The sequence below is a fragment of the Rhamphochromis sp. 'chilingali' genome (genome assembly GCF_963969265.1).
Source record: "Rhamphochromis sp. 'chilingali' genome assembly, chromosome: 2".
Taxonomy (NCBI): Eukaryota; Metazoa; Chordata; class Actinopteri; order Cichliformes; family Cichlidae; genus Rhamphochromis; species Rhamphochromis sp. 'chilingali'.
Window position 1 is genome coordinate 35,061,023 of NC_137930.1, and position 27,631 is coordinate 35,088,653.

At 41.1% G+C, this 27,631-nt stretch overlaps 1 protein-coding gene across 4 annotated transcripts in view; it reads right to left on the minus strand.

Moving 5' to 3' along the window:
- Nucleotides 1-27,631, minus strand: part of cacna1bb (calcium channel, voltage-dependent, N type, alpha 1B subunit, b) — a 228,589-nt gene that overhangs the window by 114,599 nt on the left and 86,359 nt on the right. For all 4 annotated transcript variants that reach the window (XM_080876258.1, XM_080876257.1, XM_080876256.1 and 1 more), the window contains exons 6-7: nt 27,072-27,224; nt 17,154-17,341 (exon numbers count right to left, since the gene is read on the minus strand). In XM_080876258.1, the coding sequence (XP_080732384.1) occupies nt 17,154-17,341; nt 27,072-27,224 (341 nt within the window). The remainder of the gene's footprint in view (nt 1-17,153; nt 17,342-27,071; nt 27,225-27,631) is intronic.

Here is a 27,631-nt window from a genome sequence, read left to right on the forward strand (position 1 = left end):
AACTCTGAACATGACAGAGTAGAGGTAATTAGGGTTGCCACTAAATTGATGGCAGCCGTTGGGTCACCAGGAGAGACGCAGGAAATGTAATAAAATCACGAGCCATGAAATGAAGATTGCCACATTATCAGCGTTGAGAAACCACCCACACATCCTGCTGCTGCTAAAACACTGTCACTTCCCCACTGACTGGCCTAGAGCTAAAGCAGTATTCAAAGTGTGAATAAATGCAATACTCTGCTGTCTTTTGGAGATCGATGTTGTGGATTTACTGCTAAAAGAAAATGTCAATAGGGGCAAGGTCAAGATGGCAATATGGACATGCATGTTGAAAACTGTGAAAAGGCTTCCTGTTTCCAGTTATTGATTGATTTTTTTTATCTGCTTTAATGTATTATTTTGTACAGTAACATAAAAACGTAGGATGTTTATTTTGTAAATTGTGGTCCTTTATGATCAAAGCAAGTTTTTCTTCAGGGTGGGCCTACTTGTGATTGATGGATTATCCACAAACTATCAAATTTTGGTGCATTCCTCTTGCTGTGTGGGGAGTCCTTTACCCATCCGGCACTCCATTTACACTCAGTTTGTGACCCTCATCAACCATAGTCATGCAATCTGAGGACTAAGACACTTTTCTCAACACACAACCTGATACTGAACACTGCAAAAACACAAGGTCAGTGTAGATTTCAATATGTGCAGCACAGACTCACTCCCAGTTTTCATTAACAGACACTGACTGGAAAGAGTTCACACCTTTAACTTCCTGGTCTTCTAATACCATGGCTCCTGTCAAAGGCACAGCAGCTTATACACTACCTGAGAGCGCTGAGATAAAGCAACCTGAACAAAAAGCTGCTGGTGGCCTTTTACCTTTGCTCGATAGGAAGCCTTCTGGCATACTGCATCACAGTGTGATACATGCACTGTCCTGCGGCAGACAAAAAAAGACTCTGGAAAGGGTCATAAATACAATGAACAACTGTTGCCTTCTTTTCTCCCTGTATAATATCACAAAAACCTGCATCTTTTTCAGAGACACAAATATCAGTGACTGTTCACACCCCAGCACCCATAGTTTTCACCTGTCAACCTCTTGAACATCTTACAGCTCATCCAGAATCTGTGCTACTAGACTTGTGAACAGTTTCTATTCCAACTCAGTCATGCAAAATCAAAATAGCCCATCCAATAATGATCGTATCTGCAAAAAAACCCCAAAAACATTCATGTGGAATTTCCCACTGAAATAATTAGTTTTCATTGTGCAAGAATATTGTGTGTGTGTGTGTGTGTGTGTGTGTGTGTGTGTGTGTGTGTGTGTGTGTGTGTGTGCTACCTACCCAACACTCACTGTACTTTTTCTGAATTTTTCACACAGTGCAAGGACATTTCTGTTCTAGTTGATTCTATTCTACAACCCCAATTCCAAAAATGTTGAGTTGCTGTGTGAAATGCAAATCTCACAAACATATCTTTTATTCACAATGGGACATAGAAAATGTATCCAATGCTTAAACGGAGAAAATGTACCATTTCAAGAAAAATAGCAGCTTATTTTAAACTTGAAGCCTGGTTTTAATGCAGTGCCTATCTTTACTCTGCCTTTTTATACCCACTCATGTTACCAACCTGTTGCCAGTTAACTTAATTAGTTTCAAAATGTTCCTTCAGTTGTTTCTTTTTAGGACCACTTACTTCTCCAGGCTTTTGTTGCCGAGTAGTGTTGCTGCCATCAAATTAAAAATGAGCTAATATTTTTTCTTAAAAAGGCTACTTTATCTGCAAATCATTCCACCCTGTTTTTATTTATATTTAAAGCATTTGGAAAATTTCCTCAGTTCCTCCGTCAGATCCACCCTTACTTATGATGTCAAAAAAATATAATGGCACTGGAAAAAACGTTCAGCTCAAGGCTTCAAAGCATAGGCCCTAACATCATAGCAGCTACGGCAAAGACACTGTAACATATTTTCAATTCCTTTTCCCTGGACTTGCTTGTAGAAGGACTGGCTATGCCATTATTTCTATACAGTCTAAGGTTGGAATGAAACTTCTAGCTTGCAACTTTTAAACATAGAATAGAATAGAATAGAATAGAATAGAATTCAACTTTATTGTCATTGCACATGCACAGGTACAGGGCAACGAAATGCAGTTTGCATCCATCCAGAAGTGCTTTAGTGATATAGATATATTACAATATATATTAGCAATAATATAGATATGTGAGTATATTACAGAAATGGGTCTATGACACCAAGGTTGGTTCATTTCTACCCACTAAAAAGAGAACACACCATGCTTAAAACCATGACCATGACCTTTCCCCATGACCTTTAATCTTGCCTTTTTAAAGCACACCATAGAACCAAGTCTGCCAGAGCTTATCTTTACATTTTTACATGCTGTAGTGTCATTTTCTGGAGCATTTCAAGTTGCTATTCATCAATACAATCATTATATCCTAAATTTTAATAAATGGCAAATGGCCTGTATTTGTATAGCGCTGTACTTAGTCCCTAAGGACCCTAAAGTGCTTTACACTACATTCAGTCATTCACCCATTCACACACACATTCACACACTATGTGTGCAGTACACCCAAAGTAACTGCATAAATTGCAAAAAAGTAAAATAAACTACAAAGAAATTAAAAATTAAAAATCTTTTTTTTTAACACATTTTTTCTAATAATGCATGTTATGTAAGTACAACTCCTCTGGTTCTGTCACGGTTCTGGGTCATTTTGACCCAGCATTTTCAGTTTCTTATATTTTGGTATTTTCCTGTATTATGGTTTAAATACACTGGGAATAAGGAGGGGAATGAGACACAGGAGGAGAGCACAGCTGGGAGAAATCAGACATGACGAGACCAAAAGGAAGCAACACTCAATACATTCACCTAGAACACAGACTTTCAAAGTAAAACAGGAAACATGATAGGCACAGACCAGACACTGAACTAAACCTAAGAACAAACTCTTAACCAGAATAACACTGAAACCTAGGATTATAACATTCAAAACAGGATAACTAAAGAATCAGAAAATAAACCATAATACAGAAAAATACCAAAATACAAGAAACTGAAAATGCTGGGTCAAAATGACCCAGAAACGTGAGAGTTGCATATGCAAAGAATATTTAATGGGTACATGCCCTCTCCCGTGGGCTTAAAAGGTTAACTACCCCTAATAATTAACTTAGCCAAAGAACGATTCATGGGGATTACAGTGAGAGAGAAAAATGACAGAATGGGCTGTGCAGCTCGGATCTAGTTCCTGGTGCATTTTGGCAACAAGATCTAAAATGATGATCTAAAATATAATCTTAAGGTGAAAATTAAAGTTATTTCAATGTGTTTTAGGTGTTTTTAGGACAGGCATGTTGTGTTTGGGACAAAAGCGACTCACACCTGTGAAACAACAATGTATTGGTAAAAAAAAAAAAATACTGGAACAAAAAAAATACTGTTAGTATTACAACAAGTCAACTTTTTGGGCGACCGTGGTTCAAGGGGTTGGGAATCTCATCTTGCAGCCTCGCTTCTGTCACTCTGCCCCAGGGCAGCTGTGGCTGCAACTGTGGATTGCCTCCACCAGTGTGTGAACATGAGAGTGAATGAATAGTGGAATTGTAAAGTGCTTTTAGTGTCTAGAAAAGCACTATATAAATGCAATCGATTATTATTATTTAGTTGTGAGCAAATTATTCAAGGAAAATCTGGAATATTCTGGAGTAATAATTTCTCTCTGGATGGATCTGTATTCAACCATAGTCTGGCCTCCAGCTGAAAAAGACAACTCCGATAGCGTGAGGATATTTTTCTCAAGGGAAAAGCACAGCTCAGCAGCAGCTGGCAACATTCTGATCATTAGCATAAGCTGAAATCTCTCTTCATTTGCCTTCCCCTTTCCCCTGCTTCATGCTTATAACATCAAGAAGGAGTGCTGAGTGAGTTTGGTGACATTCTGCCCCCTACCAAGTTGCCCTCTTGTTTTAATGACTTCACTGCAGATTTCAGCGCATATCAGGTCTTGGATTGGTCTTTCAGACTTCTTTACACCATCAAGAAAAAAGTAGCTGCGTCATTAGTTACAATTAGAGAGTTAGAGGGCCTCTTCAAACGAATGATCATTTTCTGACCTGCAACATCTTAGTTGAGAAAAAGGTTATAAAAAGAAAAGTCATGAAGCTCACAATATTCAAACTGGATTTCCTCACTTAATTGTTAATGCTGCTTGCAGTGCTATTGCCATGCACCTTCATTGTAACCACTCCCTCAAGCTACAGGATAACGTGGAAGACAGCAGTGCTTCATTCCACCATATCAGCTGCTGTGAGACTGCAGGATCCTAGGAAACGGCCTTGTCAGGCGGAGGTTGTGGGGCAAGATAGTAATGAAGGGGAGAGACACTTTGCATGTTCTTTTTTTTGCACTATTAGAAAAGAAGGTCTGAATGATCCCCTTCTGGGCAGCGGCAGCGCAGTCATCAATCTGCAAGGTGAAATCTGGGTGAGAGAAAGTATGAAATCTACAGAACAAAGCTGCCTGAATGATTCTTCTTACTTTATGATATCAAAAACTTCACCCTTTCCCTTCTTTGCCAAGAATGAATTGATATGGGTTCAGGATATTAATGCCTCCGCTTCCCTGCATTCACACAAGTACACTTACGATGCTATTCTGCTGAATTTGTTTTTGTATCTCCTGTATTTCCTTGTTAACCCTCCCTTGAACTTCCAGCCTCATTCCAACTGATCTGAGCCTTCTCTTGCTCTTCTATCTGGGCGATCGTGGCTCAAGAGTTGGGAGTTTGCCTTGTAATCGGAAGGTTGCCGGTTCGAGCCCCGCCTTAGACAGTCTCGGTCGTTGTGTCCTTGGGCAAGACATTTCACCCGTTGCCTACTGGTGGTGGTCAGAGGGCCCGGTGGCGCCAGTGTCCGGCAGCCTCGCCTCTGTCAGTGCGCCCCAGGGTGGCTGTGGCTACAATGTAGCTTGCCATCACCAGTGTGTGAATGTGTGGATGACTGGATATGTAAAGCGCTTTGGGGTCCTTAGGGACTAGTAAAGCGCTATATAAATACAGGCCATTTACCATTCTAATATGTGTGGATTAGGTGTAATTCATAACGTAATCTACTCCAGGAGAACTTGGGGAAACAGCTCCCCCAGACTCATATACTGTTTAGTCATAGTTGGAATCTCAGAAAAATTCAAGACAGATCTTTTTGAATTATTGTTATTTACCAAAGAGAATAAATTCATTTTCATTTAGATTTCACTAAAGTGAATTTCACATAACTTTAAGTTCAATATATCCCACAAGGGAAGTTTATTATGGAAAAGCTTCTTTTGAAACGAACTACATCTGGTCCTTCACCATGAATGTTTGTAGTTAGAAATGTCAATGACTTCAACTGACTAAGTAAATATATTAGCTATGAGTGAATAAAGCGTTAAGAATTATCTCCCACCATAATTCCTTTGGTTCAACTGCAGCAACAGTACTTTATGAAATCTTTATACATTTTCTTTAGCTCCCAGTGGCCCGATCCTCTTGACTGTTGCTACCACTCGATCGGCTCATTATATTTTATTTATTTAACCTTTATTTAATCACAGAAAAAGCACTCGAGATTTAAAATTATTTTTGCCAGAGTTTTCTGGTCAAGATAGGAGGAAGAAAAATCAAACGTCCCACTTCACACAGCCTGATGGAGGAAGCCAAAGAAAAATTGTTTAGCACTATCCTATTAATCTTTAATATAAGGTCTGATTTGGGTTTTGGGATTTATTAAAACAAGTCAGTGCAATGGATGTATTTTCACTAGGCCATGTTACCAGAGAATGAATGGTTGCCATCTTCACTCCCCTCCTGGCCTGCGCTGTGCTTAATGATTTAGGCCTAACATCTCAACTGATTGCTAAGCCCCAATCATGCAGGCCTAGAGATCATTCAGTGAACGCATAGTAATCACAGGTTGCTAAGAAAAAAAAAACGTTTATTTCACTACTGGTTGGTGAGGAGTTGCAGGAAGTTGCTTGCTGTTAGGTGAAATTGGTCGTATAGAGGCTATTGCATGGGAAATCTGTTGATTTTGTAGTTTGTATGGAAGACAGTGATGTGTCTGCAACTTGTTAACTATTCCCTAAGCTGTTGTGAAACTGCAAAGAGTGCAATGCAGACTGGGTACAAAGTAAAAGTTGAAATACTTTTGGTTTTAGCTGTGATGCACATTTGACTTTGAAGTGAATCGTCTCAGTTTCCAGTTTGTGCCACAGCCCTCAAAGTTACACAGCTGCTTGGAGAGCACTTGGCAGGTGTTTGAAGGGTCTACCATGCAGTTGTATCTTTGTGACTTTTTTGGCCCTTGACCTCCAGTAACCACTTGCCAGTCCATCAGGGATTACACATTTTTTCCCCATTGAACAGAGGTTGTCAGAGCGTCACGAACTAGTCTCTACGCCAGTGTGACTGAGGCCTAACTGAACCACACCCATACCCACCCCTTCAAACAGGCCAGGCGACGGCAAATATGTTTGGGCACAGTTGGATTACCTTGCATGAGTACACCTTAAATGAATATTACGCTTTAGAACTTTCAGGTCCCTTCCAGATTGTTTTTTGTGTGTTTCCATAAAACTCTCCAGCCTTGTTTTTCTGTCTCTTTGCTTAGATTACTTGTTTTTGCCACAACCTTTACCCTACCATCTGGTTTTGTTTGCCTGACAACCTGCCACACCGTCTTTAAATGCCTTCTGTTTTTCTGTTGGTTTATTTATTTTTGATAAACCACATTTAAATTGCCAGCTTACTTTATTCTGCAATTGATCCCCCATTTTTAGAGTCCTGAGACTTTCTTTGTTTTTTTGCAGTGAGAGGTCAATTTTTTATTCCCTTATATGTGACAGTGTAACATGTTACACTGTCACAAAGACTGCATGGAAAACATAAGCCATCATCAGTTTATTGCATGGACACTTTAATGGGGATAAATAGGACAAAAGTTGTAAACTTCCCTTGCCTTCCATCCCCAAAGGTTCTCAATTGGATTTAGATCAGGGAAACACACAGGATGGTCCGAAAGAGTGATGTTATTCTCCTGGAAGAAGTCCAGCGTTGTCCTTTTGAAAAACCCAGTCGTTACCACACAGACGAGGGCCCTCAGTCATGAGGGATGCTCTCTGAAGCATCTGGACATAGCCAGCGGCTGTTTGAAGCCCCTGCACCTCCTGAAGCTCCATTGTTCCACCGAAGGGAAAAGCTCTCCAGACCTTTATGGTGCCCACACACTATGGTGTGTAGAAAACATCTCAGGTGGGATCAGCTTGTCATGCCAGTAACGTTGGAAACCATCAGAACCATCAAGATTACATATTTTCTCATCTGAGAATAAAACTTTCTTCCACCTTTCAATGTCCCATGTTTGGTGCTCTCTAGCAACGTCCAAACACCCAGTTCTGTGGCGTTCAAGGAGACGAGGCCTTTGAAGATGTTTTTTGTTTTTGAAGCCCTTCAGTCTCAGATGCCGTCTGATGGTTATGGGGCTGCAGTCTGCACCAGTAACGTAAGGACCACCCAGTGTCATGATGGACAGCCAACTGGATCCTCCGGCTCAGTGCTGGTGAAATTTTTGGGGGTCTTCCACTTCACTTTTTTGTTCCATAAGCCTCAGGATCATTTAAGAAGTCCCAAATGACTTTCTTACTGCGTCCGACCTCAGCAGTGATGGCGCACTGTGAGAGACCCTGCTTATGCAGTTCAACAACCGACCACACTTTTTTTTTTTTGCCTTTGCTATCAATACGTCAGTGTAACTATCTGACAGAAAATGACAATGCACAGATTTGGCCTTTTAAAGGGATGTGGTCCTAAACTATTGATCAGCTGTAAAACAGCCTCCCATATGGAAAAGAAATGGTAAAAACTTATATGTGATTACTCATGAAAGTGGCCACTTTCTCATTACTTTCATACATTGTTTTAGTAAGTATCCAAAACATACAAGTTTCATTATATAATTTTTCAAGGGATCTTATATCTGTTTTCACTCTTATATGCTTTTCATACAAGTTTCACACAAGACAGATACAAACTTTATAAGATTTATATATATCTTTTCCATATGGGCTGTCTCAGTTTAAGCGTTGAGTTCATTAAACTGCATGCTCAAAAAATGTTTTGTCTCACTCTCATGTCTTTTTATTGCATGTTGAAGCTCTGCTTGGAACCTTGCTAAGATCCAACCATGCAAAATATGATTTGTTGCCATTTTTCAAGAGGTCTTAAACTTTTGATCGGGACTGTACAGAGCTACAAAGCTGCATTCACGAAATATAACCACAGAAAAATGGTGACTGTTTGAATTGCAAATGTGAAACCTACAATAATCACCCAGACACATACAGTATGTCAACTGCCTCTGAAATATTTAACCTAAAGAAATAAAAGTAACCCAGAATTCCTACAAGCAATCTGATAAATGAGCAGCATGTGGATTTATAAGGTTACTGTCACCTTGTGGCTATGCCTTACATCTTAGAATTTGAAAGCTATTGGTATTATACTGTTCACTTTACCAAACTGCTGTAGAAACAGAGCTCATTTCATACCGTTACATGCATACTGAAAATGATGATGACTTTAAAGAAAGTAATATAAGCACTGAGCTACTATAAAATCACAAGGTACAAAAGGGGAATCTATATACTGTATGCGTCCACTGCAACCTCATGAAAACAGAAAATATAGCCACAACAGCACATGCAAATTAAAAACCTGTTTAGGAGGAATTTGGTTTTAGATTTTAAAACCTTAGAAACGTAATACTCAATACTAGAAATAACAAACCACTAAAAAGATCAAAGTATGAGTACCGCAGTATAACAGCTAAATAGCATTATAGACAGTATTCTAATCTCAACTCTTTATATTATGTGACAACAGGACATGCAATATTTTCTTAGTTTAAAAAACTTTTTAGAGGGAAATTTATTTAACTTAACCTCAGTATAACTTTCCAACACATTTTGAATATTAAACCAATACTAATATAGTATTTTTATGGCTAAAGAGAAAGATGTAAAAAGAAAAAAGTAAAGTCTTTCAAAGATAGCAAATCAAACTGTCAGGTTTTGTGTCGTGGCGAGGAAGAAAGAAGCCAAACGCAGGACTCGCAGGTAGGTGAAGACTGGGAATTTATTATGATGAGCGGATGAAACAGGACATGAAACGGAGGGCTGACTGAACGGAGATAGCTGGCTGAACTGAAAAGATAGAACTGGCTGGCTGGACTGGAAACACGTATGGCGTAGACAACATCAACATCAATGACACGACAAAGAACTGGAGGAAACTGAGGACTTAAACACACAGACTGATGCGGATGATAATGAGAGACCGGTGAGTACACAGCTGAACATAATCTGGCTAACGACATGAGAGACGAGCTGATACGGGGAAAACAGGAAGTGAGAACAACATTGATGTGGCAAAATAAACTGAACATGAACAAACTGAAATCACTGGGTCAATGACCCAGGAACACAAACACTGTCCACTGAGCCCAATACTGCATATGAGTGGTGAAATAAAACCCCAAAACAGCAATTAGATGAGCCAAAGTACTTTAAAAACTAGCCAGCCTCCCTTAATCATATGCTTACATGATCTCTAATCATTGACATCCCTGATGTGTGCAGGAAATGGCATGTCTGGCAAGGTTCTCAAAATATTCAAAATTAAATCATGGAATAAAATATTTGTAAAAATTAGACATCCAAATGTGAAACTACATAACTGATTGTGGAAAAACACAACACTACGAGAGGTGTTCTGTCTCCTGAATGCAAAGGCGGATTTTGTGCAGGCACACAGCTACTGGAGGTTAATGGAGCACTATGGACAGAATAGCTGTTTGGTCTTGGTGTGCAGACTGCAGACTTTAGATACACAGGTATGAAGAGAGAAGAAGAATGGTTTGGCCAACCAATTATTGGATGTAAGTGCACAGATCTCAACTGAGCACCTGATGGTAAACAGTGTTATGTCATAACTTTTTGTGTGGGGTCCATTTTCTTTTCCAAGATGATTTGTGGGACAATTATGAGTTCACATGTGTCTGAAAATGTGTTTTTATGAGAGCAAGTGAAGACTGGAGTTGAAATACCTTAGATCAACCATCCAAAGCAATGAATAGTGCACAAGTCAGTTAAAGGAGCGAGGGCAGGCAGGGATGGAGAAGAGTGGGGTGATTTGTGACAGAAGTAGCAAGAGTGAAAAGGAAAGTTTACAAGACAGCAGTGAAACCTGCTGTGATGTATGGTTTGAAGATGGTGACACTGACAAAAAGACAGGGGGCAGAGCTGGAGGTGGCAGAGATTAAGATGTTAAGGTTTTAAGGAGAAGGGATAGTGTGTACAGGGAGTGCAGAATTATTAGGCAAGTTGTATTTTTGAGGAATAATTTTATTATTGAACAACAACCATGTTCTCAATGAACCCAAAAAACTCATTAATATCAAAGCTGAATGTTTTTGGAAGTAGTTTTTAGTTTTAGCTATTTTAGGGGGATATCTGTGTGTGCAGGTGACTATTACTGTGCATAATTATTAGGCAACTTAACAAAAAACAAATATATACCCATTTCAAACATTTATTTTTACCAGTGAAACCAATATAACATCTCCACATTCACAAATATACATTTCTGACATTCAAAAACAAAACAAAAACAAATCAGCGACCAATATAGCCACCTTTCTTTGCAAGGACACTCAAAAGCCTGCCATCCATGGATTCTGTCAGTGTTTTGATCTGTTCACCATCAACATTGCGTGCAGCAGCAACCACAGCCTCCCAGACACTGTTCAGAGAGGTGTACTGTTTTCCCTCCTTGGAAATCTCACATTTGATGATGAACCACAGGTTCTCAATGGGGTTCAGATCAGGTGAACAAGGAGGCCATGTCATTAGTTTTTCTTCTTTTATACCCTTTCTTGCCAGCCACGCTGTGGAGTACTTGGACGCGTGTGATGGAGCATTGTCCTGCATGAAAATCGTGTTTTTCTTGAAGGATGCAGACTTCTTCCTGTACCACTACTTGAAGAAGGTGTCTTCCAGAAACTGGCAGTAGGACTGGGAGTTGAGCTTGACTCCATCCTCAACCCGAAAAGGCCCCACAAGCTCATCTTTGATGATACCAGCCCAAACCAGTACTCCACCTCCACCTTGCTGGCGTCTGAGTGGGACTGGAGCTCTCTGCCCTTTACCAATCCAGCCACGGGCCCATCCATCTGGCCCATCAAGACTCACTCTCATTTCATCAGTCCATAAAACCTTAGAAAAATCAGTCTTGAGATATTTCTTGGCCCAGTCTTGACGTTTCAGCTTGTGTGTCTTGTTCAGTGGTGGTCGTCTTTCAGCCTTTCTTACCTTGGCCATGTCTCTGAGTATTGCACACCTTGTGCTTTTGGGCACTCCAGTGATGTTGCAGCTCTGAAATATGGCCAAACTGGTGGCAAGTGGCATCTTGGCAGCTGCACGCTTGACTTTTCTCAGTTCATGGGCAGTTATTTTGCGCCTTGGTTTTTCCACACGCTTCTTGCGACCCTGTTGACTATTTTGAATGAACCGCTTGATTGTTCGATGATCACGCTTCAGAAGCTTTGCAATTTTGAGACTGCTGCATCCCTCTGCAAGATATCTCACTATTTTTGACTTTTCTGAGCCTGTCAAGTCCTTCTTTTGACCCATTTTGCCAAAGGAAAGGAAGTTGCCTAATAATTATGCACACCTGATATAGGGTGTTGATGTCATTAGACCACACCCCTTCTCATTACAGAGATGCACATCACCTAATATGCTTAATTGGTAGTAGGCTTTCGAGCCTATACAGCTTGGAGTAAGACAACATGCATGAAGAGGATGATGTGGACAAAATACTCATTTTCCTAATAATTCTGCACTCCCTGTACATCACACAGAGGATGTTGAGAGAAAGACCACAGAGACCATTCACAGATGCAGTGAAGGAGGACATGCAGAGGGTTGGTGTGACAGAGGAGGATGCTAGGAATAAGGTGAGAGAGAGCCAGATGATTGGCTACCCCAAAAGAAAAATAAGTAGAAAAGACTGATGAAGTGTGGAAAAAATAAGGGGCGGCAGTTTTTTTGTAAATTCTAACTTCTAAGAGCTTGCATTTCTTGTCATAACAATTTCCATCGCACACAGAAGTGTGTGAAGACATTTGTAGTATGCACCAAATTTTATCAGGTTTATTTTTTTATTTATTCGAGGTATCTGAGGTTGGCCAGATGAGTATAAGTGTTGTTAGTTTTTACCTTTACAGTTGACTTTGCTTTGAAATTACAGAGTTGATAGCCTCTAACACAATTTCTTCAGCACATTGCCTTTTCTCCACATCTCAATAAGTGACTCAGTTTCACACTAAGTGATATAGGAGTGTCTACAGTTACTCATCAATAAATATGGGAGCAGAAATCAGGCTCATGCACATACAAACATTTCCACAATGGCAGAGAAAAAAAAAAGGACCAGGCATAAAGACGATGAAATGAAGGTATATGCACATTCTGCATTTGTGCATGGACACAATTTTCTTGTTGGAGACGTGGGCAAGAAATACAGCGATAAAAGCCAAAACAAACTGGTCAGAGTAAAAATAACTGGTGTATCAAAAAGGGATGACTTTGAGCAGAACGAAATGTAAAAGGCTGAAAATGCAAAGAAAACGTTCTGACTGAGAGGAAAGGCATTCTTGGATCACAGCGGTGCATGGCTGCAATGCTTAGGATAATGAGCCAGAAAAGCAACAGGAGATGTTTGAAGTGAATTGAGGAAGAGCGAGAAGAAGAAAAGAAGGAAAGATGGCTCTGTAAGTGGCTCCCACTGTAGTACCAGTTAGCTGCTTTCTTGTGGGAGAAGAGAATGCAGGGGAAAAGAGAAAGAAATAAGGCAGGGAAAAGCAAAGGAGACGTGTTTGGAGGAATTGAAAGAAGGATGTAAACACAGGGAGAGCAAGGGATGATTAACAGAGGAAAACAGGAAAAAGAAACAGAATTAACAGAATTTAGCTGTATTTATTTATTGAGCAAATAAATGGATGAATTCATCATTAATCACCCATAATTAGGGCAAATGCACTTATGTTTTTCAGATGCATATTGTATGAGCCATTCACCAGGCTGGAGTCGCACTTTGTCACCCGTTCAAGCGTTTGCAAGGTGCAGCTGTCTAATCATTGCATATGCATTTAAAGGAGGATCACACCAACAGCACCAAGGCGATTATGTATTCCCTCTGATTTAGTGAGGTCACAGTATTTGTGGCAGTTTTGCAGACAGATTCTCCGCCTTTGAAATGAAGGCAATGAAAACATCACAGTGGGGGTTTAAAGGAGTAACAAGGAAGAATGCAGCGGGAAATGAAAAATGCTTTTAAGACAGGCTTGCATGTAACTGGGAAATATTCATGGAAACAAAAATTAGACAATATCTAACATGAGCAGTCTGACATGAGTCTCTGTGCATCCAGATTAGTTTGTGATACTTTTGGAGAACACGATCTCCTAATTTTTCCAGTTTCAGTTTGGTTTGCATGAAAATGATACATAATGTCCTGCTTTTTTGTATCTTTAATGATATAGAATCCTTCTGCAGTTCAGCTAATTACTTTTAATTTGTGGCACGCCTAATGTCTGGTGATTTCCATCCATCCATCTTCATCCGCTTTATCCGGGGCCAGGTAACGGGGCCAGCAGCCTAAGCAGAGAAGCCCAGACCTCCCTCTCCCCAGCCACCTCCTCCAGCTTATCCGGGGGAACACCAAGGCGTTCCCAGGCCAGCCAAGATATATAATCTCTCCAGCGTGTCCTGGGTCTGCCCTGGGGCCTCCTCCCGGTGGGACATGCCTGGAACACCGCGCCCAGGAGGCGCCCAGGAGGCATCCTTGTCAGATGCCCAAACCACCTCAGCTGGTTCCTTTCGATGTGGAGCAGCAGCGGCTCTACTCTGAGCCCCTCCTGGATGGCTGAACTTCTCACCCTATCTCTAAGGGAGAGGCCAGCCACCCTTCGAAGGAAGCTCATTTCCGCCGCTTGTATCCGCGATCTCGTTCTTACGGTCACTACCCACAGCTCGTGGCCATAGGTGAGGGAGGGACGTAGATCGACCGGTAAATTGAGAGCTTCGCTTTTACACTCAGCTCTCTCTTCACCGTGACGGACCGTCTGTTGATCTCCGGCTCCCTTCTCCCATCACTCGCGAACAAGACCCCGAGATACTTGAACTCCTCCACTTGGGGCAGGAACTCATCCCTGACCCGGAGTGGGCACTCCACCCTTTTCCGGCTGAGAACCATGGCCTCAGATTTGGAGGTCATTTTGTCTGGTAATTTTTTTTAATGCAAATCTGTACATTACCGTGTGTAATTCTGCTCAAAAACCTTTAAATAACCTAACCAAACCAAACCATAATGTCCCTGCTAATTACTAAGATGCAAAGAAATTTGAACTGTGAATTAAACCACAATACAGGGCAGCTGAATGTCTCTTTAGTTAAAGACATGCAGCTGCAACTTTAATCATCTAAATCCCCAACATTTGGTAAGTACTACTACTGCAATAAATGATACTTTGGTTTACAGTTTTTAATTGGGTTAAAATAATAAAAAACAAGAAGCTCTGGATAAAAATGGACATTGCCACATCGGCCCAGACATGTTGCTATTTCCTAATTCTGCTTGGCTGAACAGCCCGCATCCTTTAGGGAATCTTTTCTCTTGAATTCTAGCATCGTGTGTTTTCACAAGGCACTATCACGCTTTTGTCTGCACTGAAAAAAAAAAGAGGTGCTGGAGTTTAGATAACAAAACTGTCTGGGTCTATGATAGAAACGAAAAGTACTAGAAACTTAAAAGGCTGGAGGGGTTTAACCCAGTGACCCAGTTGTCTAAGACACAAGAAATCTCTGTTTTGAGTCCAAGCACAGAATGTTACGTGACATTTAGGCTCCCTCTTTTCTTATGTTTCCTCTCATCCTTTAATGTGCTCTGGTGGCTCCAGCTGTGGAAAATGTGTCTTTGCATCACAACAAACAAACAGAAAATAAATCTAAGATTTATGTTTGACAGAATTAAGAAGGCTCTGGGAGAAAGAGGCATCTTCATGCCCTAAAATAAAACCACAGAGTAAATTTACAGCCGCTTTCTTTTGGAAAAAACAGCCAGTGTTGTTGTTTCTTCTGTGATGTTTGTGAATGTGCATAATGAATCTTGGGTGAGTCTTTAATTTTCAATATGCCAACCAAATTGCTTATCTTTCCCTTTCCTTCCAGCCACAATTGATCACATCTTTATGCTTTAACTGGTATTCCAATAAAAATATCACATTTTTCTACTTGCTTTGCAGACCACAGCCTGTAATTTAAAAAGCTTCCTCTCTGATTTTTATGTCTTTCATTTGTCGTATACTGCAATGTTAGTGCCACTACTCTATTTCACATCACGTACTCCTAGACATCCTGAGGGAGCTCAAACTAGACTCACTCCTTCCCACTGAAAAGCCAGCTGAGGTGGTTTGGGTATATGATCGGGATGTCTCCCTTTGTGGGCATGCCCAAAGGGAGGAGGCCCCGCAGTATAGACCCAGAACTCGCTGGTGAGATTATATATCTTGTCTGACCTGGGAGTGCCTCGTGTTCCCTTAGCAGGACTGAAAACGTCATAAGAAGAAAGAGCATCTCGAATAACATGATTCACAGATTTATATTATCCATGTAATTATCCTTAGTGTTTGTTATTTTTTTATTTGTATATCCAGCTCTTGTTTTGCTAAGTGTTTTTTTCTTTTTATTGTGCCTGCTTGTGTTTCCCTCTGTCTGGCTTTTCCCTTCCAGTTTTCTGCTCTCATTACTGCCTGATTTAGTTTACAGACTCCTTACTGTCCTTCCCTCCATGTGTGTTTGCTTTTAGTCTGTCTCAACCTTTGTCAGATTGTTGTTGGATATCTCACGTTTTCTCTCGCTTACTCTTTTCTCATTTTGAGACATTTTTTTCCTGCCATCAGTGTGCAGCGCTTTGCATCTTTTAATTTAAGTGACTTTCTGACTCCACTCAAGTGCACTCTGGTTCTCTGTCTCTCTTTGGGTTGAACAATCTCTTCAACACGACTGATAATTTTTATGTATTTTTCCATTACGTACTTACTTGTTACTGCTGATTGCTTTATCATAACCAATCGGAGATAAACACCAGTGAGTGGACAACATTCTTCTTTAAGCTCTTCTCTCATTTCATTTATGGTCATTTAACTTCTAATTTGTTTGGGGGCTGGTCTTTTTTATGAAGCGTTGAAGCGTAAGACTTTTTTCCTGTTTCCGTTTAAAAGAAACAGACTGACTCGTATTCTGTGGATGTGAATGCACAGGGACACTAACACTGAACAGTGACACTACCATACAAACAGAAACCTAGACTGACACTGACACACTGAAGCGGACCCCTGTTTACTTGTTCAACATTTGAGCAATTGTTTTACAGTATGCATACAAAAAGGCATGGTCAAAGATGAAGTAGTCCAAAGTCTGCAAGTTTTATGAATGAATCAATGTGAAATACCTTCGTGGTTCCAGGTGTCAATGTGTGCTCCATGTGAGTGTGGAGGAAACAGGTCACACAGACCCAAAGCACAATTTTTTTTTCAGAAAATTTAAAGTTCTGCCAGGTAAACAAGCTAAAAACAGCATGATTCTGCTCGTCTAACCTTAACCTCCAGTGGTAGGCCAACACTGTAAAGGTTGCACTGAGGGAAGTGCTAGAGGAAAGGTCATGAGATTCATGCACTTTCATGGTTTATCTCAATGCAAAAATAGAACAAGAAATGAAGTCAAGCCACAAGTATCTACAGTATAAAACTATTGTGATCAGTGCATAGAATTAGAACAAGGGTTCATGCTCTTCAGATCAGCAAAATACATGTCCTGATATCATTATCAAAAAAGAGAGATAAAAATATGGAGATAATAAAACTGGAAAAGTTGATGAAGAATGAGGAAAAATAACATCTCTGTGGATAATATAACAAATAAGTGGATGTTCAAAGTTTTAGTGTGGATAGACTCACGCTGTAAAGGATGTCCACCCAGCCCTCCATGGTAATGCACTGGAAGACTGTAAGCACTGCGAAAAGGATGTTGTCGAAGTTGGTAATACCAAAGTTGGGTCCGGTCCAGTACACTTTACACTCGCTCCCACTGGGACAGGTCCTCGCTGGGGGCTCATTACCACAAGGCCAGTCAGCTGTTCTCTCATCTGACCAAAAGAGAGATACAGAGAGAAAGGAAAATGATTCTGCCAGCCTGTTTAAATCTACTAGACATATACAGCATAGGCTTGTTCCTGCACTTGTGTGCGTAACCAACCAGTGTTATCCCAATGTTTCCAAAATGTTTCACATTCTTCCAAAAAGTCCAACCATCTACTCCTAATCAGTCATCGTTCATGGCTACAACACTTACAAAGAAAAATACACCACAGGTCCATTAGTCACATCTGTGTCATAGTCTGCGTGAGCAGCTGGGTGTGGCCTGTGTGGATCCCTGCCTCCTGTACCCACCTTGCTGCGGGCCTACCATCCACTCACCCCAGCAGCACACCTGGAGTTCATTCTGGGCAATCAAGGGAGGGTATTTAGGCCAGTTCACCAACCCACCTAAGTTGGTAACAGCCTCTAGCTCAAGAGCCAAGTTCCTTGTTTGCTTACCTTGTCGGCGGGTCTCCTGCTCTGCCAGCCTGCTATGGCACAACACCACCACTAAGGTTCACCTTTTGGATTCTGGACACAAACCCTCTCAGTATTCTCAGTCACACTCCAGTATCACCAACCGCACTACCTGCCTGCCTTCACCACCCCACGCAGGGGCCTAGGAAACTCAGGTCAGACCTCCTAAACACTCCTCTGCCACCCACTCGGACCTCTGCCTCAGCCTCCTCCTACCCAAGTAAGGCAGTCCATTTCAGTATTCACTATAATCTCTGGCCCAACCCATGCACCCACTAACACCATTTCTCTCTCTCTCCCTTTAGTGTGCACCGTGAGCACCACGCCACCAGTCACTGCTTATGTAATGTACCTCGGGCTGCCACACTAGGATTCTCTGCCTTGTAATGAATTGTGTATGAAGTCAAGTTTCTAGGTTTTTGTTTCGCCACCACACTAGTGTCCACCCACTAACCATTATATTGTGTATAACGCCATGCTAAGGTCCCTGGTTTGTCTCTCCTTGTTTTCCCTGTGTTGTTGTAAATAAAACTTCTTTAGTTCAACTATTCTGCCTCCGCACTTGAGTGCAGTTCTGGTACAGGCCTCTGGCCCCCTTGACAATCTGCTCCAACCCACATTCACTGGTTTTCTCAGGTGAGGACCACTGACCTAGTAACCTGTAACTCTGAGTCAAGCTGCAGCCTCATGCTTTCAATCACTGCACAAAGCTCGGGTCCACAGGTGAAGGTCAGTCCAACAATCATCTTGGGAATTACAAGCTTGGCTCTCTGGCTTGGCTCACTTTAAAAGAATGACGCTATCATTGCAGCTGAGGCACTTAACTAGCAGCAAATCTTTTAGCTCCTCATCTATACTGATGACACCATAGCTCGACCTACATCTGTAAAATAGATTTCTTGTATCTTCTTTAACTTAACAGAAAAGAAGATGGCACAGATGAACTTGGGACATCCTTTCTTGTAAGTCAGGTCAGGATATTTTCCATTGATGTCCTTTCTAACATGTAGCACGCAACAGGAAAAGGCTTCAGACACATTGGCACTATTAGAAATATAGCATGTTGTTTATATAATAAGGCTGCTTGGATGGAGCAAAGAGGAGGCAGCACATATGATGGGTGCAGCAGTGAATGCACTGAACAATGAGCTGCACCGTCACACAGAGTTTATGGTAGGGAGAAGTCAGGTTAAACACCACCTTTGCTGATTGATGTTGAGAAATGAGTGAAAATAGCTGTAATGAAATATAAGAATGATGTTTTACGGACTTTTATTTCATTTTCTAATCTTTTCTTTGCATCACCACCAGCGCCTGGCCAAAGCCAGAGAAACTTAGATGATGGTGTCAGGAGATTCATCAAGAAAATGTGCATTGCATGATCACTAAAAGAAACACAACTCAATAACAACTGTTTTATTGTGGATATAAACAGAAATAATTGATACGCAGAGCAGTAAAAAACAACAACAAATAAAGTACTTCAATGCACTTGAACTGTTTATGTTTTGTATGGAAAGAATTCAGATATCATCAAATCAAGCAAACTGCAATTTGTGTGCTTTCACTTGAAGCTCTGAATCTACACCATCTCTGTAATTGCATCAGCTGCCAGAACACTGTAAACCATCCTGCTGGATAAGCATGATTTAGTCGTATTCTGCATTCAGTTTCCCTTGGATGTCAGAGCTGGGAGTAACGTCACTCCTGAGTTCAGTGCTTTCCAGTGGTAAGCTGGAAAAGCTCGGATAAACAAAATTTGTTTTGCTCCTTTGTGAAGTAGAAACTTTCATGCATCGCTAGCATTACAGCATAATGCCTACTTTTGTTGCGCTTGAAAACACCACCACAGCATGTTCATGGGAAGAATCTCATCAGTATTCTATGTGTGGCTTGTTTAATGACTCAGCAGCACAGATTATATATTTTAGAGTTTTACTACATGCACTGCTGCCATCTCGGATTGTAAATTTGGACTTGGTGAGCTCTATATATTTTATATATCTGAAATGAATGTTGTAAAATAATTTTTTCCAACCTGCCGTGGAAGCTGTCTAACAAAGGAATGGAATCTTTTCTGGGATTCTCAAAGTGACAAACAATAATATTGGTGTACATGACAGGCTGCAGAAAGTTTGGTTAAAGGATGTGCTGGCACACATGTCAGCAGATGGAAACTAGAATAAAGAATAAATACTCTGAGTATAACAGATGCCTTGTGCCTCCAGAGTTTCATGAGGCGTAGTGGCTGATCACAAGTCGAGCCAAGTTTTAACGATGATTTGCAGAGCCAGATTGCAAAACCAACATCCCCCTGGTGTCACTCCAGTGAAATGTGTCCTTTCCTTCCCACTGACAGGTGCCGTGTCAGCTGGACTCAGTGTTTACAGGTGATATGGGACCCCTCTGAGGTCTTCATTTTCTTTGGCTGGCTACACTTCTTCAGTTTTATAAGAAATGATAACCTTAAATAGCATGTTATTATTTAAAACAAGTCAGATGGCATATATACACTCAACAAAAATATAAACGCAAAACCTTTGTTACTGCTCCCATTCCCCATGGGATGGACGTAGAGACCTAAAATTCATTCCAGATACACAATATAACCATCCCTCCCAAACAGTGGTCACAAATCAGTCCAAATGTGTGGTAGTGGGCACATCTGCTATATTGAGATAATCCATCCCACCTCACAGGTGTGCCACATCAGGATGCTGATCTGACATCATGAGTAGTGCACAGGTGTACCTCAGACTGCCCACAACAAAAGGCCACCCTGGAATGTGCAGTTTTTTTGCGCTATTGGGGGTCTGGGGACCCAGAACCGGTCAGTATCTGGTGTGACCACCATTTGCCTCATGCAGTGCAACACATCGTCGCATGGAGTCTATCAGATTGTCAATTGTGGCCTGTGGAATGGGAATGTGGAATGGAATGGGGAATGGGAGCAGTAACAAAGGTGTTGCGTTTATATTTTTGTTGAGTGTATATATATACAGTGGGGCAAAAAAGTATTTAGTCAGCTACCGATTGTGCAAGTTCCCCCACCTAAAATGATGACAGAGGTCAGTAATTTGCACCAGAGGTACACTTCAACTGTGAGAGACAGAATGTGAAAAAAAAATCCATGAATCCACATGGTAGGATTTGTAAAGAATTTATTCGTAAATCAGGGTGGAAAATAAGTATTTGGTTAATAACAAAAATACAACTCAATACTTTGTAACATAACCTTTGTTGGCAATAACAGAGGTCAAACGTTTACTATAGGTCTTTACCAGGTTTGCACACACAGTAGCTGGTATTTTGGCCCATTCCTCCATGCAGATCTTCTCGAGAGCAGTGATGTTTTGGGGCTGTCGCCGAGCAACACGGACTTTCAACTCCCGCCACAGATTTTCTATGGGGTTGAGGTCTGGAGACTGGCTAGGCCACTCCAGGACTTTCAAATGCTTCTTACGGAGCCACTCCTTTGTTGCCCGGGCGGTGTGTTTTGGATCATTGTCATGTTGGAAGACCCAGCCTCGTTTCATCTTCAAAGTTCTCACTGATGGAAGGAGGTTTTGGCTCAAACTCTCACGATACATGGCCCCATTCATTCTGTCCTTAACACGGATCAGTCGTCCTGTCCCCTTGGCAGAAAAACAGCCCCATAGCATGATGTTTCCACCCCCATGCTTCACAGTAGGTATGGTGTTCTTGGGATGCAACTCAGTATTCTTCTTCCTCCAAACACGACGAGTTGAGTTTATACCAAAAAGTTCTACTTTGGTTTCATCTGACCACATGACATTCTCCCAATCCTCTGCTGTATCATCCATGTGCTCTCTGGCAAACTTCAGACGGGCCTGGACATGCACTGGCTTCAGCAGCGGAACACGTCTGGCACTGCGGGATTTGATTCCCTGCCGTTGTAGTGTGTTACTGATGGTGACCTTTGTTACTTTGGTCCCAGCTCTCTGCAGGTCATTCACCAGGTCCCCCCGTGTGGTTCTGGGATCTTTGCTCACCGTTCTCATGATCATTTTGACCCCACGGGATGAGATCTTGCGTGGAGCCCCAGATCGAGGGAGATTATCAGTGGTCTTGTATGTCTTCCATTTTCTGATGATTGCTCCCACAGTTGATTTTTTCACACCAAGCTGCTTGCCTATTGTAGATTCACTCTTCCCAGTCTGGTGCAGGTCTACAATACTTTTCCTGGTGTCCTTCGAAAGCTCTTTGGTCTTGGCCATGGCGGAGTTTGGAGTCTGACTGTTTGAGGCTGTGGACAGGTGTCTTTTATACAGATGATGAGTTCAAACAGGTGCCATTCATACAGGTAACGAGTGGGGGACAGAAAAGCTTCTTACAGAAGACGTTACAGGTCTGTGAGAGCCAGAGATTTTCCTTGTTTGAGGTGACCAAATACTTATTTTCCACCCTGATTTACGAATAAATTCTTTACAAATCCTACCATGTGGATTCATGGATTTTGTTTTCACATTCTGTCTCTCACAGTTGAAGTGTACCTCTGGTGCAAATTACTGACCTCTGTCATCATTTTAAGTGGGGGAACTTGCACAATCGGTGGCTGACTAAATACTTTTTTGCCCCACTGTATATATACGAGTATCGTTGCCCCCCTAATATATATATTAGGGGGGCAACGATACTCGTATCGATATTGAACCGTTCGATACAGTGCTTTCGGTTCGGTACGCATATGTATCGAACAATACAAAATTTTTAATTTATTTTATCAACTTTCCTTCTGACGATGCTGTCTGTGTTGAGCGCTCAGTCGATCTGTGCTCGACAGTGCAGCCTAGGCGGAGTAGTTGAACGCAGATTCACTGAGCGCAGGGCAAGCTAGCGAGACAGAAGTTAAGCTCTCCTTGCAACATGGCAAATTGAACCTCCCCCACCCTAATTTAGATCTGGCGTTTGGAATTATTTTGGTTTTCATGTGACGTATGACCCTGAAGGTAAGCGCGTCATGGACTAAAGTAAAACAGTATGTTGGATGTGCCACGCAATGCTCAATTACATGGGTGGGAGCTAGTGTGTTAGCGCAGTTAGCTCGTTAACGTGTTGGCCGTCCAGCCCCATGCACGGGGCGATCCGCCGTAGCTCGTTAACGAAGATTTGCCGTGTTGCGGCGTTAACGTCATTTCAACGAGATTTACGCTGACAGCACTAGTGGGAACACAACGAATATGACTGCACATTTACTCCGACATCATCCTAGTGCAAAGACAAGTGGAAGCAGACAAAAACAACAAGCATGCATGCTACAAACTTTACTCGAGTCATTTAGACAGCCGTTAGCACATGAATCTCCTTATGGGGACCTGATATGTTTAATATGCTGCTGAGAATATAGCCCAGAAGAAGCAGATAGTATAGCTTTTATTTTGGAAAGAGCCATTTCTCTGTAATAAACTCTCTTTTCCAAAAATGAGTGATTCCTCAATCAGATCCAGTCGGGCTACCAAAATCTATCTCTGCCCTGCCCGTCGGGCTATCGTAGGAAGGAAAAATATATGTCAATGCTTTTGCATTCTTTCGGAAATGTAGCTGGGTAATTATGTCATTGGCATCGGTGAGCCACTGTCAATATGTGACATATTGAAATCGCGTTTGAATTTGCACTTGTTTTTTGCTTTCACTTTGCAATCGCGCGAACTGTGTATAGAGAGCGACAGTACTGATTGGTGAGTGATGATAATTTGTGCACCAATTCCTCTGACATCGTCTTATTAATCGTTAGCTTACTATGCAAACATGACAAGTGAAATCTCCTGCAGCAAGCTTAAACATGTGAGAGGTTGATTGCGCAGAGAATCGCTGAGCATTATGTGAGTGCGTGTGTAAAAGCAGCAGGATATATATTTTAGTTCTGCTGAGCCAAATCAGACAGGTCAGGGTGAAGAAGTGACAGCCAAAGAAAAGCTTACCACAAAACGGAGAAGTTATGACAAATCAGACTATAAATATGGTCACTTCATAGTCACTCCAAAAAACCCAACATGGTGCCAGTAAAACAATAATATTGAGGCTTCAGAGTGCACAGTCTAAAACCAGTGAGTGATTGTCACGGTAACTACATTCCAATATGGTTTCTGATCTAAAGGCAAAGTATCAAAAGACAGATTTAAAGAGATTAACCTCTTTTCTGCCCTGCAGAGGTTGAGGTCAAGGTCTAACACATGTAATACACTAGGTCCTTGTGACTTTAACTAGCATTATGACTCACTCGTTAATACGCACACACACACACACACACACACAAGAGAAGAAGAAAACATAACCATCCAGAAAGTTACCAATGCTGCACAGCTCAAACCCCGCTGTGTCCGTGTGACCAAAATAACTCAAGAACACATGTGCTGTACATTAGCAAGCTGTCACAACTGCTCACACCCTTACAAGCAGGGGTAAAACACACACATACACATGTATGCTTATGCATATAGTCAGACGCACACATATTTTACAAATAACCAAAACAATAACCTTCACAATAGCCTTCACACTCTATCCGATACTAGCAATGTGCAAATAACCCTTCTCATAATACTTTATCACTGCATTACACAATGGGTAATTTCAGCCAGTCAACCTGACTGTTTTCTATAATTACTAGAGCACTGTAGTACAATAACAACCTCATAATAGTAGCCTGGCTTAAATTTATCAGAAATTGTTTTGCTGCTCTGCTAACTCATACACAGGAGAGCCTGTTACATTTTTTTCTCCTTCCCTTTTAGTTTCATTTTAAGGGCCATAAAATAAGGTTATGGTGTCTCATACTTAAGCGTTTCACAATGTAAACGACCATTTTACACACTGTGTTTCAAATTTCTTTGGACATAATATTCAACATGCACCTCTTGTCCGCCTTTCCAGGGGGACTATATATATATATATATATATATATATATATATATATATATAGGGAAGATGGCCCCAACTGACCGAGTGCTCAGTGAATACCTCAGGCAGCAGAAACCCAAGAAAGAGGAGGGAGACGAGGAACCATCATGGAAGGACAGGCCCCTGCACGGTATGTACCACCGGCAGATAGAGGAGATGGCTGATATCCAGAAATCCTACCAGTGGCTGGACAAATCTGGACTGAAAGACAGCACAGAGGCACTAATCATGGCAGCACAAGAACAAGCTCTGAGTACAAGATCCATAGAGGCTGGGGTCTATCACACCAGGCAAGACCCCAGGTGCAGGCTGTGTAAAGATGCCCCAGAGACAATCCAGCACATAACAGCAGGGTGCAAGATGCTAGCAGGCAAGGCATACATGGAACGCCATAACCAAGTGGCCGGCATAGTGTACAGGAACATCTGTGCCGAGTATAACCTAGAAGTCCCGAGGTCAAAATGGGAGATGCCCCCAAGGGTGGTGGAGAATGACCGAGCTAAGATCCTGTGGGACTTCCAGATACAGACGGACAAAATGGTGGTGGCTAACCAACCGGACATAGTGGTGGTAGACAAACAGAAGAAGACGGCCGTAGTGATCGATGTAGCGGTTCCGAATGACAGCAATATCAGGAAGAAGGAACACGAGAAGCTGGAGAAATACCAAGGGCTCAGAGAAGAGCTCGAGAGGATGTGGAGGGTGAAGGTAACGGTGGTCCCCGTGGTAATCGGAGCACTAGGTGCGGTGACTCCCAAGCTAGGCGAGTGGCTCCAGCAGATCCCGGGAATAACATCGGAGATCTCTGTCCAGAAGAGCGCAGTCCTGGGAACAGCTAAGATACTGCGCAGGACCCTCAAGCTCCCAGGCCTCTGGTAGAGGACCCGAGCTTAAAGGATAAACCGCCCGCAGGGGCGTGCTGGGTGTTTATATATATATATATATATATATATATATATATATATATATATATATATATATATATATATATATATATATATATATATATATCTTTTACTATCTTTTATAGTGGAAAAATATTAATAGAGCTTCTGTTTTTGTTCCTGTTCTAAAGGTAGACAGCCTAGGTACTAACAGCATTTTAACATGACTCCTGTTTGGAGTCTGCCTCAAGTGGCCATTAGAAGAACTGCAGTTTTTGGTATTTCAGCATCGGTTTCATTTTTCAGCTCCAGAGTTTGCGCTTTGGTCTTAGACAGTTTGGTCTCAGAAGGCACTGCAGCAATATGTATGATGAAAGCCACTCTACTAGAATGAAAATATAAAAACTAGGAATGAATGTAATAGGTTATGCTCTGAATCCTCACACGTGGTAAAACTGAAGTAATTTATTGGTGGAAACTTTAATCTCCATATTTATATAATTGTACGTCTATCTTTAATTTAATTCTACAAATGTTCAGTTAATTTAAGGACAGTTACTTTAAAAAAAGAGAGAAACTTTTACTACCTATTAACAGGAACTGTGTGATAGTGCACCACCATAAAAGCTATTCATTTTCCTTAGGGAACATCCTCTGAAACAATTAACTGATAAAATTAATTATTTTCCAGCGTTATCATTTCTTTTAAAAGGTAATGAAGCTATTTGAAGTTTGGAGATGAAATATACCTCCACGTTAACTGCTTTACTATACAGGTCTTTCAGAAAAACAAAACAAAAACAAAGCACTGACCTCATGCCCATTGTGATTGATCACACATTTGTTTTTTCAAGATCTGAGTTTCATACAAAAATCAATGGCATTCAAAGGCCTCCTGAAAGGTAAAATGCTCTTATTCTGACATGCTGCAGCTTCTATTGGTAAATTCCATTATTATTATTAAATCTGTTGAGATAAAACCTTTAAAAATGTAATGCAAAAGCTTTTCTCACTAGAATAAACTTCTGATGCAGGAGAAAGGTGAAAGCAGTAACAACCTCATTAACCCCATCTGAGTTTCCATTCGATCGAGAGGCCCAATGCTAAAATATCTCTATTGGGTTACTACAAAAGCTATCAATCATAACTTGAAGACAGTGAAAATGCCATCTATCAATATCAGGATTTGAAAAATAGCTGACAAAAACTGTGCTGTGGGTTTGTTTGCTACATTGATGTTTATCATACTGCCTCCAAGCGCTGTGAACGTGCAGCTATTCATGTGGCAGGAGTACATATACAACATAATCATTTATGCATGCCTACTTTAATAATGCATTATATGTTCTCGTATTTAACAAATACATGGACACAGACAAAAGAAAATAAATGCTCCAGCAGCTAAGCTGATCAGGCAGTGTTGTCCTACAAATGCGCCACAGACAAGCTGTCTCACCAGTGCCGTTCTTGAAGCAGGTGGTGTGGAATTTGCCCATGTAAAACTCCACCCCAATGATGGCAAACATAACAATGGCGAAGAACAGCAGCAAGCCAATCTGAAGAAGTGGAACCATGGCTTTCATTATAGACTTCAACACCACCTGGAGGCCTAAGAGACAAGAGGAGAGGAGGAGAATGATTATAGGCAGGGATTTGCCAATTTCTTGGAATTTTAAAACTTAAAAGGCAAAGTGAAAACTTCATGAATATCAAAAAACTAAAGCACATACAGATACGTATGCTTGTGTCTGCTATGAAAACACATACATAATAAATTCAATTTTATTACAAATTAGGGAGGCGCATAGACGTGTGTAACAAAGTTACAGTCACAGTTAAAACTGACAAATAATGACAAAATAACCTACTTGCAGTCGGTAAAATAAGTATTTATGATAAAATGTATAAATAAATTAAATATAAATTTGAATAAAAGCAACATGCTGTATATCATACAATTGCTTTTGCTTGGAAAATTAAGTATTCATAAGAAGAAAATGGTCAGGAACTAAGCCA